At 38.5% G+C, this 13254-nt stretch overlaps 1 protein-coding gene across 1 annotated transcript; it reads right to left on the bottom strand.

Moving 5' to 3' along the window:
- Positions 1-3191: 3191 nt before the first annotated feature.
- LOC146309700 (glutaryl-CoA dehydrogenase, mitochondrial-like) lies at positions 3192-10577 on the bottom strand. The gene is made up of 12 exons (XM_084744549.1): positions 10426-10577; positions 9245-9360; positions 8507-8539; positions 8253-8393; positions 7667-7729; positions 7104-7274; positions 6834-6963; positions 5311-5527; positions 5032-5135; positions 4741-4866; positions 3766-3926; positions 3192-3522 (listed from the first exon to the last, which is right to left on the bottom strand). The coding sequence occupies exons 1-12, from the start codon at positions 10545-10547 to the stop codon at positions 3449-3451; spliced, it is 1458 nt and encodes a 485-aa protein (XP_084600675.1). The 5' UTR covers positions 10548-10577; the 3' UTR covers positions 3192-3448.
- Positions 10578-13254: the final 2677 nt, after the last annotated feature.

The following is a 13254-nucleotide window of genomic DNA, read 5'->3' as shown; positions in this document are numbered from 1 at the left end:
AAGTTTTCTGCCTCTTTGTTTATACATACAGAAAAGGGCAGCAGGGCTTATGACCACACCTGCTGCTGACACCCACGAGGCCAACAACATGAGTTTGCAGATTGCAAACATCTCATCTCACTCTTTCATTTCCAAACAAGTGGGAGAACCTGAAAACGTGAAAAACATGAAAGGCTGTATTTAGAGCCAGTGTTTGGTTTGTCTCTTCTGGGCTACTGTAGAAACATGGGGCAAATTAGGCAAATATAAAAAACTTGGATTCAAATTTATACTACAAAAAGAGGTCACATTGTTTGCAGTTGATGGTTGATGGTTTTACAGACATCTCTCTTACAATGGAGGGGATCATGTGAGTGCTTCAATGTTTGCGCATGACGAATGAACCTGAAGTTTGTCCGGACCTAATTTTAAATACTACTGGACCCATATTGTTTGTCCACACTCATGACTGTATGCTGAAGGACCAAAAGTTTTGAAAAACCTTGAAAAAACTTCTTTACGGCTCCACACGTGACAGCCATGGTCAGAGGCATTAATGATTTAAGTACATACAAGTACATGTCAAAATGTTGATGATTACAACAGGGATACATCATAATATTCTTTCTTCCAGTTGAGGTCTTCTTTCGCCTTTTGATTGGACAGCTGATGCTAAGACAGTGAAGGGAGCAGAGGGAGAGAGGAAATGACATGCAGCAAAGGGTCGAACGTAAGGACTCAGCCTTAGTACATGGGCCACATGCTCTACCAGGTGAGCTGCTGGGTCCCCCCGAAATGGTTTGTTTTTGTTGCAGTATCACAGAAAACCAGAAAGTTATGATCAAATGATCAGCATTCTTTAAGCCCTCAATTTGAAGTGAAGATGTGCTGTAACCTGTCGCACAGTGGTTGTACGATTCATACCCACAAATCTCAACTCAAATGATAATCTTGTATTTTGGTGAACTCAGACGATTAGCATATTTGTCCCTGTTAAATGCTCTCAAAGATTGTCAGTTGAGAGTGTAAAGTCCAATCATGACAGTGACTCATTTTGACAGAGCTTCTAACTCACTGATGTTATAATCCAGATCATTATTATAGATGAAAAGCCTCCTAATTATCTGAGTATTAAACTGCCATCGCCCCTGCTAATGTCTGGATGAGGGAGTGAGAGAGACATCAGGGGACATGTTGAGATCACAAAGGAGCCGTCATGCCAACCTCCATCATCCCCAACAGAGAGGACACAGAACACACAGTCCATTCGAGGTACAATTAGTCACAGTGAGTCACATCTACACATGCCCAAAAGATGAAAGGCCATTGGTCAAAAAGAAAAAAAATAAATAATGGAAAAGCAATTTCCTTATGTAAGCGCCATGTAGAACATGGCTGGGCACCGTGTACGGACAGGGATTTGCTGGTTCTTTAATTCCCTCCAATTCGAAGTGGCAGTGGCAGACATGCAATGAAGCTGGAGAGGATGGAGGTCTTTATCTGTCCAGCAGTGCTGCCCACCCCCACATCCCTCAAGCCCTGATGGATTTAAAAAGAGAGAGAAAAACAAAAAAAACAAAACAAAACAAAACAGAGATTATCTGCTCAGCACTGAGAACATTTTGTGGGGTTCACTTCTCATTAATTATCCAGGACATGAAGTGAGGTAGAGATGGCGAGAGCATGTAAGAGCAGAGTGTGTGGATGTCAAATCTAATTAGATCTGCTGTGGCTTTTTGTTGCATTAAGACAAAAAACTAGAAATGTGCGTTTATTAGTCAGTAAACAAACACAACTGATAAATAAATGCATTTTGATGAAGGAGAAGAGATGCAGACTGTCAAAAAATTGTTACCAGCACTAACTTCAAAAGCCAGCATCTGTGATGGTATGGGGGTGTGTTAGTGCCCACGGCAACATGGGTAACCTGCACCTCTGTGAAGATCCCATTAATGCTGAAAGGTCCACACAGGTTTTAGAGCAACATATGCTGCCATCCAGACGTCTTTTTCAGAGACATCCCTGCTTGTTTCAGAAAGACATATTTTGCAGATGTTACAACAGCTTACGTAGTAAAACAGTTCCAGTACCTGACTGGCCTGCCTGCAGTCCAGACCCATCTCCTATTGATGATGTGTGGCTCATTATAAAAATAGGACAATGGAGACCCTGGACTGTTGAACCACTGAAGTCGTATATCAAGCAAAAACTTTTAAAACTTCACAGCGGTAAACATGTTCCTGTCCCAACTTTTTTGAAACATGCTCTCGACATCAAATTCAGAATGAGTGTATATTTACATAAAACAATAAAGTAAATCAGTGTGAACACTGAATATCATCTTTGCACTGTATTCAAATTGATTATAGGTTGAAAATGATTTGCAAATCATTGCATCTGGTTTTATTTTACATTTCACATGGCATCTCAACTTTTTTGGCATTGGGGTGTGCATAAAAACGATGCATACAGGTGGTTCCCAACCTTTTTGGCCTGTGACCTCTTACAAAAATTGAGACTTCAATGGCAGCTGGAGTTGCTCTGTGGGCTGGCTGCATATTTTCCCTCACAACTAGTATTTCTGACTTTATGTTGTCAGAATAAATATGAAAAGCCTCATGTTTATCTTCTCCCATTAAGACTAAAACATTTTCACCATGTTGTAAAAAGAATGAAGTAACAGAAGAGTGTGGTTTGCCTTAAATTTGCAATTCATTCCCCCGTAGACATTTGGAATACTTAAATAATTTTTATTATTAAATCTCTGATCAACATCCTTGACCTCTGGTAAACCATGCAAAGTTATGACATGTTAGTGACTGAGCCAATAAAGTGCCAGAGATAATCACCTTGGTGTACCTAACAATAGTGAAGTGAACTAATCATCAATGTAAGATAACGTCTTACACCAACTTTACAGAGACAACGTCGGCATAATTGGATCAAATTAAAAACATAGAAGCTTCACAGGCAATTCCAAACAAAATGTGTTTACTTATGCTTTGTTGATTTTGTTAACTGCTGTATTAACGTCGCATACATCAGTAACCAGCAGCATGTCTCATTAAGAACTGTTAATACTTCTACATTAGTGTCCATGACAGTCCATACAATGAATTTGACTTTGTCAATACAACTGGGAAATAGGGAGCTGAAATCCGTCCTCTGGTATTGTGATTGGGAGTAGAAAAATAGCCCTTTTTTCAGTTAAAAAAAAAAATTAACTTCTGAATTAATTACACTTCACAACACCACAGGTTCAGCAACAGACTTAAAACATGACTTCTTCTTCTTTCACTCGAAATAAAGCACTCAAATATATATTCTACAATCCTGAGAGAAAACAAAAGAAATATACAGATGAGAATTCATCAAAATAATCCGAAGGCTGCCGCACAGCCGACATGCAAGATACATTTTTAACAGCAGGCTCCAGCTGGTTGGGAGCAGCAGCAGTGAGAGGAGGAGTCTATTTGTCCACAGTGAAGGACTGCAGCCCTGTGATGGCTCTGCCCAGGATCAGGGCGTGGATATCATGAGTACCTGGAGGAGGAGACCAACAATATTAAATAAGATCAACAGGTGCAACTCAGGTGTAAAAGGAACACAGGTGATTATTGGATTAATATACTCTCTCAGAAAAAGTAGCATGAAACATTAAAATAAATGTAATAGATTTGTAGTCAGTCAAACACACTAGTATCTTTAAATCTACTGTGTGCACATGAATGTCTCATGTGGAACTAAAGTCAATTTTAAACTACTTAAACTACTCCTCCGCCTCACCTTCATATGTGTTGACAGCCTCCAGGTTCATGACGTGGCGGATGATGTGGTACTCATCCGCGATGCCGTTTCCTCCCAGCATGTCTCTGGCCTGCCTGGCAATGTCGAGGGCTTTACCACAGCTGTTCCTCTTCAGCATGGATATCATCTCCGGCGCTGCTCTGTTAGGAAACACACCACATTTGTTTTGCATCAGTCTAAAGCTGAATCCACACCAATACGTTTTCCTTTTAAAGCGCAGAACCTTTGCTATGTTTACTTCTAGCGTCCACACTACTCCAGTGATTTAGAACCCCTAAAACCCCTACAACTTTTGGAAACACTGCTGACCCCATTTTAGTCTGGACAGGTAGAAACAATCCTTATTGAGTCTAATCAGTCATGTCATGTCCTTCCCTGATTTGTCACATCACTATCACGTGACACCTTTCTAGAAGAAAACAAACATCAGCCTTAATTAACTCCACAAGGATTGGAAATTGCAGATGTTGCTGACCTCTTTCCAGTTCCACCTCATTGTTGTTGTTTTTGTCATTGCTGTTCTTTATTTGCACTTTCTGCAACTAAACAACCCTATTTGGGCATGTGCACACCCTGTGTACATGAGTGGCAATAAGATATATGTTTCCAGGTGTGTAAATATGGACACAGATTATTTCTTAAATGGTGCTAAAATGTTTGTGTGGACGGAGAGCATTTACGTTTTAAAGCACCGTTACAAAATGACAACATATGAGTGCTGACATGGCCAGTAGTGCAGACTGAAATAGCTTAACAACTTCTAGAAAGGGAATTTTGAAATCTTAAACAGTTCCACAACACTGCTGAGAACACAAAGGGATAATACTTTTTCCTTTTCATCCTGACAGGAAGAGGAGAAACCGACAGTGTGGTTCGATGGAGAGAAACATTAGTGCCAACACCACGTCACACCTCATCTGATACACTTCAATTAGAGAATAAAGTCGTCTTTACCTTTTCTCATCGATGAGTCTTCCCAGCTGCAGACAGGACTGCAGGCCGATGGTGATCTCTGTCAACATGTCAGCCATTTTCTTCTGCATCAGCTGATTCCTTGCCAACGGCACGCCGAACTGTTTTCTGTTATAGAACAAATAACACTGGTATCCTCGTGTTTATCAATAAATAATCAATCTTACTTAACTCTTCAAAAATTCATGTAGTTCTGAGGCTAGTACTGAACACAGAAACAACACAACTTGTATCACCAAAGCTGACATTAGACAGACCATTTGAACATCTGACCTGTCAAGTGTGTACTGTCGAGCTGCATGGAAACAAAACTCTGCAGCACCCAGAGCGCCCCACGCAATCCCGTAACGAGCGTTGTTCAGGCAGCCAAAAGGACCCTGGAGGCAGCAAAAGGAAAATGATGAGCAATTACTGCTGTGTGTTGTTTAAATTGTAAAACACTGACTCAGAGTTAGTAAGTCATAGTAGTATATCATGAAAAAGGTGTACAGTTATTTAAGTCTAGTAAACACATTACTACATCTGGAAACTTCGTTGTTTCACTTCACTCACGCCGAGGCCAACAGCGTTCGGTAGCAGGTTCTCCTCAGGAACCTCCACCTCATCCATGAGGATCATCCCAGTGGCGGAGGCCCGCAGGGAGAACTTTCCTTCAATCTTAGGCGTCGAGAGGCCCTTCATGCCGCGTTCCAAGATGAAACCGCGGATCTTCCCATCGTCACATTTGGCCCAGACCACAGCGATATCTGCCACTGGGGAATTTGTGATCCTGAAGGTGAAAGCAAAGGGAGTGTGTATGTGAGGTTAGACCCGTATTTACCAACTACAGAAAATGTACTGTAATCTGTTCTGCATTTTTAAAAGCAAAGTTAAAGACGTATCTTTTTAATCTGGATTCATTTTTAATTGGGAATAATGTAGTAATGTTTTCTATGCTTCCATCATTTGTTTAACATTATTTTTATCCTTGGTGTTTTTTTTCTTCTTTTTTAGTTTTTTTTTGTTTCCTGTACATGTTGTTTTAATTTTGCCATGTGAAGCACTTTGTGTGAATGTCTGAAGCTGCATATGTAAATGAAAGGTGCTATACAAATGAACCTGAGTTGATTTACCTTCATTAACTCAGTGCTGTGAATAATTTTTGTAATATTTCTTTAATTTCTGTAATATTATTTTTATGGACCTACGGCATAATAGACATTTATTTCTATGAATGTCCAAAATTGAAAAATAAATAAATAAATGAAACAAGTCCACTGCTTGTGTACTTGAGTTTCATTCAGTACTTTAACTGTGAAGAGCTCCACCATGTGGACAACTACTGACATGTACATCTTAAAAACAGAAACATTACACAAAAATGTAAAACAATATATTAGATGAAGGGAAAAACATTAAAAACCAGAAGATCACTGAAGAAAACACTCTTTGGTGGCTGTTATGTACTGTACAGAGAATTAATGTCATCATTATTCAGTTAATTAAGGACAACCAATAAAATGAACTCTCAATGTTAATCTTCCTCATAAGACACATCACAATGTTTTCTCTTTTTTTGGTGGTGCCACTTTGTGCTGCCTTCAAATAGTCCACAAACATATTAATGCTCTTGCTAAAATGTGTAACAAATAGCCTAATTTATAACATGACATGACTTTCTCAAAGGTTTTAATTTGTTTTTACTTTACTAAAAAGGTCATCAGAGTCTGAAATGAGTTAATGGATAAAAAAAAGCACATGGTATAAAATACTGTGTATAAAATATATATATAGGAAAACAAATTAGTATTCTTAGTATTATGTTTTTTTTTTAACATTTTTTTCTTTTTTTTCTTTTTTTCCACAGAAAAAGTCACCAAAAACTTTTTGGTTTTGTTATGCTGCAAGACAATTTTCAGAAACAACAATAAATGCTGAAATTAATTGAGGTCTTGAACTAGTTTTTCTTTTTTTATAGCTTTGGTACTATTGATACTATTAACTGTATAGTTAACAGAGATTGTATCGTTTTAAACATGTAGTGGTGAAAAGGTATTAAGGTATCGATACTTTTGACAACCTAAATGGCCACTCACCAGGTCTTTGAGCCAGTGAGAGTGTAGGTGCGACTGGATGGATTGTATTTGGCTCTTGTTTCCATGCTGCTGGGGTCGCTGCCATGGTTAGGCTCCGTCAAGCCAAAGCAACCCAGGATCTCTCCGCGAGCTGGGAGTGACAGAGGGCAATAAACCAAGACCTCAGTCACTCATCATTGGCTTTTTGTGGTTACAACATTATTACCTGACAAACCAATCATTTCACCCATCTATAGTTTTAGATAAAATATTGTTGCTGTTGCTTCTTACCCAGCCTGGGGAGGTACTTCTGTTTCTGCTCCTCTGTGCCATAGGCATTAATGGGATGCATGACCAGTGACGACTGTACACTCATGACTGAGCGATAGCCACTGTCCACTCGCTCCACTTCTCTGGCAATCAAACCATAGGCCACATAGCTCGTCCCGGCACAGCCATAACCTTTATATCAAATGCACAAAGAGATACTGTCAGTTATTAAAAACAGGACATTAAGTATTAAATGAATTAAAGCTAATAATGAAGTTAAGTTTAATGGACTAAACCTGTAATGCATTTAAGAGATTTCTCAAAAACAAACAACACACAGATCCAGTGTGCACATGGTCAAAGTCCATTTCAGACAATCATTTAAGTGAAAGAAATTATGTTATTCTACAACAGAAGTATGGTTAAACGTTACACTTCAAAATAAAATGCTACAATAAACACACCTGTGTTACTTTGTGTTTAAGGTCATCAAAGTATAAAAGGGTGTATGCTGTATCTGGGATTACCTCAGCAATTTTCATGTAGTAAAAAGTGTGAATGTCAAATCAAACAGACATACTCACCTTTAATGGTTGGGCCCAGGACACCCATCTCTCCCATCTCTGACACAATTTCTCTGTGAAACACTGAAAAAAGAGAAGAATAACATCTCTTTATTATTATGTCCCGTGGGGGAAATGACATTTTTTCACTCCACTGTTAATTATTAACACACAAGTGGACTTGTGTGGGAACATGCAATTTGTGGGAGATGTGGTGGTTTGGTGAACGCTGCCCAGGGACAGGTGTCCTGAGCAGTTGGGTGCAACAAAGACAGCGCTCAGGAGACAAACTGGCACCTCTCTAACTACCAGTCCACTCCATACTTTTTTAGGTTTGAGCTGGACTTGAACTGGCTCCATTCCAGTCCCCAAACCTAGTCCTTATGGACTGAGTTACTGCCGCCCAAAACCCACAACCCGCTGTTACATGAGGTTAAGTTAGAATTAAATTCCTTTATTTCAACTAAGAGTATGTAAAAAAAAAAAAAGTGGTAACAGTGTAGCTCACATTAAGAATTTGTATTTAGCATCAATATTCTACAGACACCTAAAATGCATATGAAGGCAGCAGCTGAAGGAAAAATCAAGAAATGACTGAGTGACTCACCTTCATTTCTGTTTGCCAAAATGATGCGAGGCATGAGTTTCTCCTGGCAGTAGGTTCGGAAGGAATCTCTGATCATGATTTCGTCCTCCGTCAGCTGGCCCTCCAGGTCCAAGGCATCAAGCCAGTTGAACTGGACCTTGGCTGCCAAAAAAGGAACAATTCACAACCCTTACGATATGTTCCAGTGAGTATTTAACAATTCAAAACATAATCTCTAATGTAGATTTAAGAAATAAGGAGCTTTTAACACCTACGTGCTTTAGACTTCTGCTCAGTCTTCTCTGCATCTGTGGAAAATTCAAACCAGAAAACTGATCACTATTGTGTATGTAGGGATTTAATTTGTGATTAACTTTTTAAAATGTAAAATGAGGATAAAACATTGCATTCCCTGAAAAAGTTACTATTAATTTGTATACTTCTAGCACATTTACTCCTGTCTAAGGCGCATTTAGTTGCACTTCTAATTACATACTTTAAAACTCTTTCAAATTACAGCCTCCACTGTGTCAAATATAACTTCAAATTAAATGCTACACTTGGTCTCCATTAATGCTCTAAACCTTTGCTTGAGCAGAGCAATTTGGAGAAAATCCAATATCACAATATTTTTTTGTAAGCAAATAACTCAATATGTGTATTTTTCAATATTATGAAAATTTTGTAGGGTTGACTACTGGTGCATTTACAAAAATATTAACACAATGAGTACACAATAGGTCTGCCCAGTACGTTTATGAAATCACATCACTTTACTGTAATGCAGCCTTTAAAACAACTCTTAACAACACTTAAAGGCATATCATGATATAATGATATCCAAAATCTAAGAAGATATCTAGTCTCCTATCATAATGTTGATATAATATTAAGATATTGCCCAGCCCCAACATCTTCAAATTACACTGAATGTGTGGTGGGTGGTGAACTGTTCCTTTAAACAATGTTTAAACACCATGCCAAACTGGCTGGCATGGTGTCAGAGCACTTACCCTGTCTGACAGGTGCTGCAGTTGCCTGTGCTCTGGAAGCTGAGATGATGGCACATCTCCGAGGGTTGACCAACAGACGGCACACAGCGCCTCTCAATGCCATGTTGAAGATTAGTCTATAAAATAAACATTATCTACGTTTCACATTCATAAAACTGGTAACTTAAAGTCACATTTTTTAATCAGTCAACCATGTAGTTTGCACTGAAAGTAATCAATTGATCAAGGAATTAAGGGCATTTATTAAGGACATTTATTATCATCACACAAAAAGATCTACGAAATATTGTCCATTAACTTTGACTGTGTCTGAGAACAAATCATCATCGATGTAAACAGAGTCTGCTCCCTCCCCTCGCCCTGCTTTGAGGTCTTGCATGTGTCATGTCAAATGTTCATTATGATGTGCAAAATTACTTTTCATTTTTTCATTCTAATCATCAGCTGCAATATTAAGTTTGATATCATGTGCAACATTACGTTCATGTGCAAGATGACTTTTTTAAAATCACTTTTCAGTAATACTGGAAATAACTGCAAATACTACTTTTTTACTATTTTAATCTATTTTAGCTCTCTTTTTACGTATCTTATGTTAGCTCTATTGCCATTCTATGAGGCACTGTTGTTTTGAATTTACTACTTATTCAGTTTATATTTCCTATTTCACTTTATATCTAACACTCAGTTGTTTTCTATTGTTTTTTTATCCTGTGTTACTGCAATTTTGGAGCAATTTCTAACACAAGAATTTCCTCCGGGGCTCATGAAGTTGCATTTTATCATGTCTTTCCCAACTGTCTTCCTAAACTGAGAATTAGGATCTGACTTATACATACAAATGAGTTTCATGTGAACCTGATCAAATTGTCAAGTGTTCACTGTAATAAGGAAACATATCACAGTATCACGCAAGTAGATCTAAAGTCCAGACGCAGTTAACTAAAACTGGTATGAAGCCAAACTAAGCTAGCTCTGCTAACCTGTGTAGCCTTAGGTAGCTAACTTTACTGTAGCAACAAGCTAACAGCGCTAGCTCACGACAGCTAGCTAGTAACTTGGGTATTAATATCTTAATTTTCAAATGATAACACCAACACTGTGCAACACTGTACCATATGAATTCTGTGTGTTAAGACTAGCAGTAAAAATTCGGTGGCAACTGTATTAGGAGCATTTACCTGTGACAAATGTGACAACAATCCTTGTCCTGGTTTTCCCTTCTCTGCCTCTCAGGTTGACAGCGCAACGACTCGAACGTCAAAACACTACCTGACGTCATCACGTAAAGCGGGCGTGCCATATTGAGCGTGGCGACATCATTCAACCGTGTGCCAAAAAATTGTGCTCAACTATTCTCGTACAAAATCCATAATTTTGTCTGTGTTAAGGCGGCACATACAAAATCTGAGATTGAGACATAAAAATATGAATGAGCTCTTTGCTTGAGGCCAGCCATCATCACTGAAGATGGCTGCCTTCAGAGGACACTTCACCCACTGCAAACGACTCTGATTGGCTCATTAGAGGAGGCGGGGATGTTGGCAGAGTGGATAACTGTGACTGTAATAATCATGTTTCAGTTCCCAGAATAAAAGCAAGGAAGGATGACAGTAGCTGCTATTTTCCAAATAGGCTCAGACCCCAAGTCTGACACCAGACACAATAAGTAGGGGAGGCTGGGGACAGTTGCATCACTTTTTTTGCATTTCTCTTAATTATTCACAGACTATATGGACTCCACCAACCATTTTATATATTAAACTAACATCTGTCTGGTAATTGCCCAACCAAGATGATTATATATGGCATATCATTCACAATATTTATTTGAAAGGAAGAAATTAGATGCTCCCACTGACCACAACCCTGGGGACAGCTGTGAAACGATCAGGGAATGGTTGCAACATATTAAAAAAATGTTAAATGACACTAATTAACTTCTTCTTTTTGTCTAAATAAGCATAGCATTTTGAAAATAAGCATTGGTTTATACTAGTATTATCACAGCTTTTTTAAAAATCTAATAAATATTATAGTATTATTTAAACAATATCAATTAAATAACTTAAGGAGTTTTGTCTGTTCATGCATGACTCAATGTGCAAATGTTACAGTTTGTGACAGTTTGTTTGTTTACTGTTGTTTGAGTTTTTGTTATTATTATCATGAGGGGTGCCAGCCAAGTCTCTCCTGGCATTTTAAGATTAGACAGTCAGGTATAGTTTGGTTTGTTGGTTTGTTTTTTCGGATATGGGAGTGAAATGAACGGAGGCACGAACTGCAAACCAATGGGTGAGTGAATCGTGGATGTGTGTGCGAGTGGGTGTATCTGGGGGTGTGTTTAGGTGTGGCTATCCTGGTGCTGAGATCCGGGTTGTCACAAGTTGCTATTCAATCTAAAGTTGTTTTTTTGTTGTTGTTTTGTTTTGTTTTTCAATAAATTAATCTATAGTTGTTGAATGTGTCTCCTGTCTGCCTGGTGGGGTGAGGGTCTATCTGAGCATGTGCAGTATAAGTATCATCATTCTAGCATGTTTCTGATTGAAGTAACAAGACTAACTTGTTACCGTCCCCAATCTTCCTGACTTAAATTGTTCTCATTCCAATACTCCTGTCTATCTTTCAGGGCCTGGTGATGAAAAGCATCCCCACAGTGATGCTGCCACCACCATGCTTCACTCTCCCATAAAGCTTTGACTGGCGAAGGACCCGGTAACAGTTGTTGTATGCAGAACTTTTCCCATCCCACCTGTTGAAGCTTTTAACTCCTTCAGAGTAGTCATAGGTGTCTTGGCGGCCTCCCTCACTAGTCTCCTTCTTGCACGGTCATTCAGTTTGTGAGGACGTGCTGCTCTAGGCACATTTACATATGTGCTATATTCTTTCCATTTCTTAATGATGTATTTAACTGAACTTCAGGGGATGTTCAGTGACTTTCAGTGACGCTTAGGGATTTTTTATTTTTATTTCATCCCAACTTATATTTTTCAATAACATTTTCTCTGAGTTGCTTGGAGTGGTCTTTTGTCTTTATGGTGTAATTGTGTAAATTGAGGTGGCAGTTATAAGACTTGTGCCATTCAACTGCTTGTCAAGCAACTAAACAAATGGCTGAGTGGGTTAACTGAGAATAAGATTTACAATTTATTATGACAATTGCATTAGGAGATGGGAAGATATACACACATTAACTTGTATGTCTATGGCTCCAGACAGATAGCCAGGCCGATTTACAGTAGGTGTTTGGAGAACATGGTTTAAAACTAGCACAAGTGAAATTTGTGTAGGAATGGATAAGCAGAATCAAAATTAAAAATTCTTAATGATTTCTTTGGAATCATAATTTTTCTCAGCCTTTGCTGTAATAGCTACAGTACAATCCATACTCTACAGTTCTGTTTATATAATCATCTGAAAGAGGCCATTCTGCGTAGTGAGTAATTTTTACTTTAAATACATATGCATACATTTTTGCTTTTAATACTTTTGTATTATCACTTAAGGCAGTTTTTGAGAGGCTGGGTTTTTACCTGTGATGGAGTTGCATTGTGGAGTTTCTTTTTTGAGGTCCCTACTTGAATATATTTGGATTTTTATACCTTTTCCACCTCTGCATCCTACCAGCCGCTGTCGTGACTCACAGAGTGCAGAGTCAGATCAGGCAATGTTAGGCCTGTAAGTTGAATTATGAATGAATAGATTGCTTTTATAATTAATGTTCTCCTGAATTTCATCAGGCCAATAAAAGTTATGCTATGTCATTGATTTGCTGCACGCTTGGTGGATGAAGACACATTTTCACTGTGAATGAGTAATGATGGACAAACACCTCGTAATGTTTTATTAAATATTGAGGTTAATTGTATTTGATGCATCATTGCTTATTAGAAGGCTATAACTGCTCATTGGACAGCTCAGTTGCGCCTGTATCACTTAACTGCACTGGAAATGAACGCTGTATCCAGGACTATAAACTCCCGCCTTCGCTCACTGATTGGTTAAGCCCA

This window comes from Lutjanus erythropterus, chromosome 19, assembly GCF_056507025.1.
Source record: "Lutjanus erythropterus isolate fLutEry1 chromosome 19, fLutEry1.hap2, whole genome shotgun sequence".
NCBI classification, from domain to species: domain Eukaryota; kingdom Metazoa; phylum Chordata; class Actinopteri; order Lutjaniformes; family Lutjanidae; genus Lutjanus; species Lutjanus erythropterus.
This window is presented reverse-complemented; position numbering and strand designations above follow the sequence as displayed.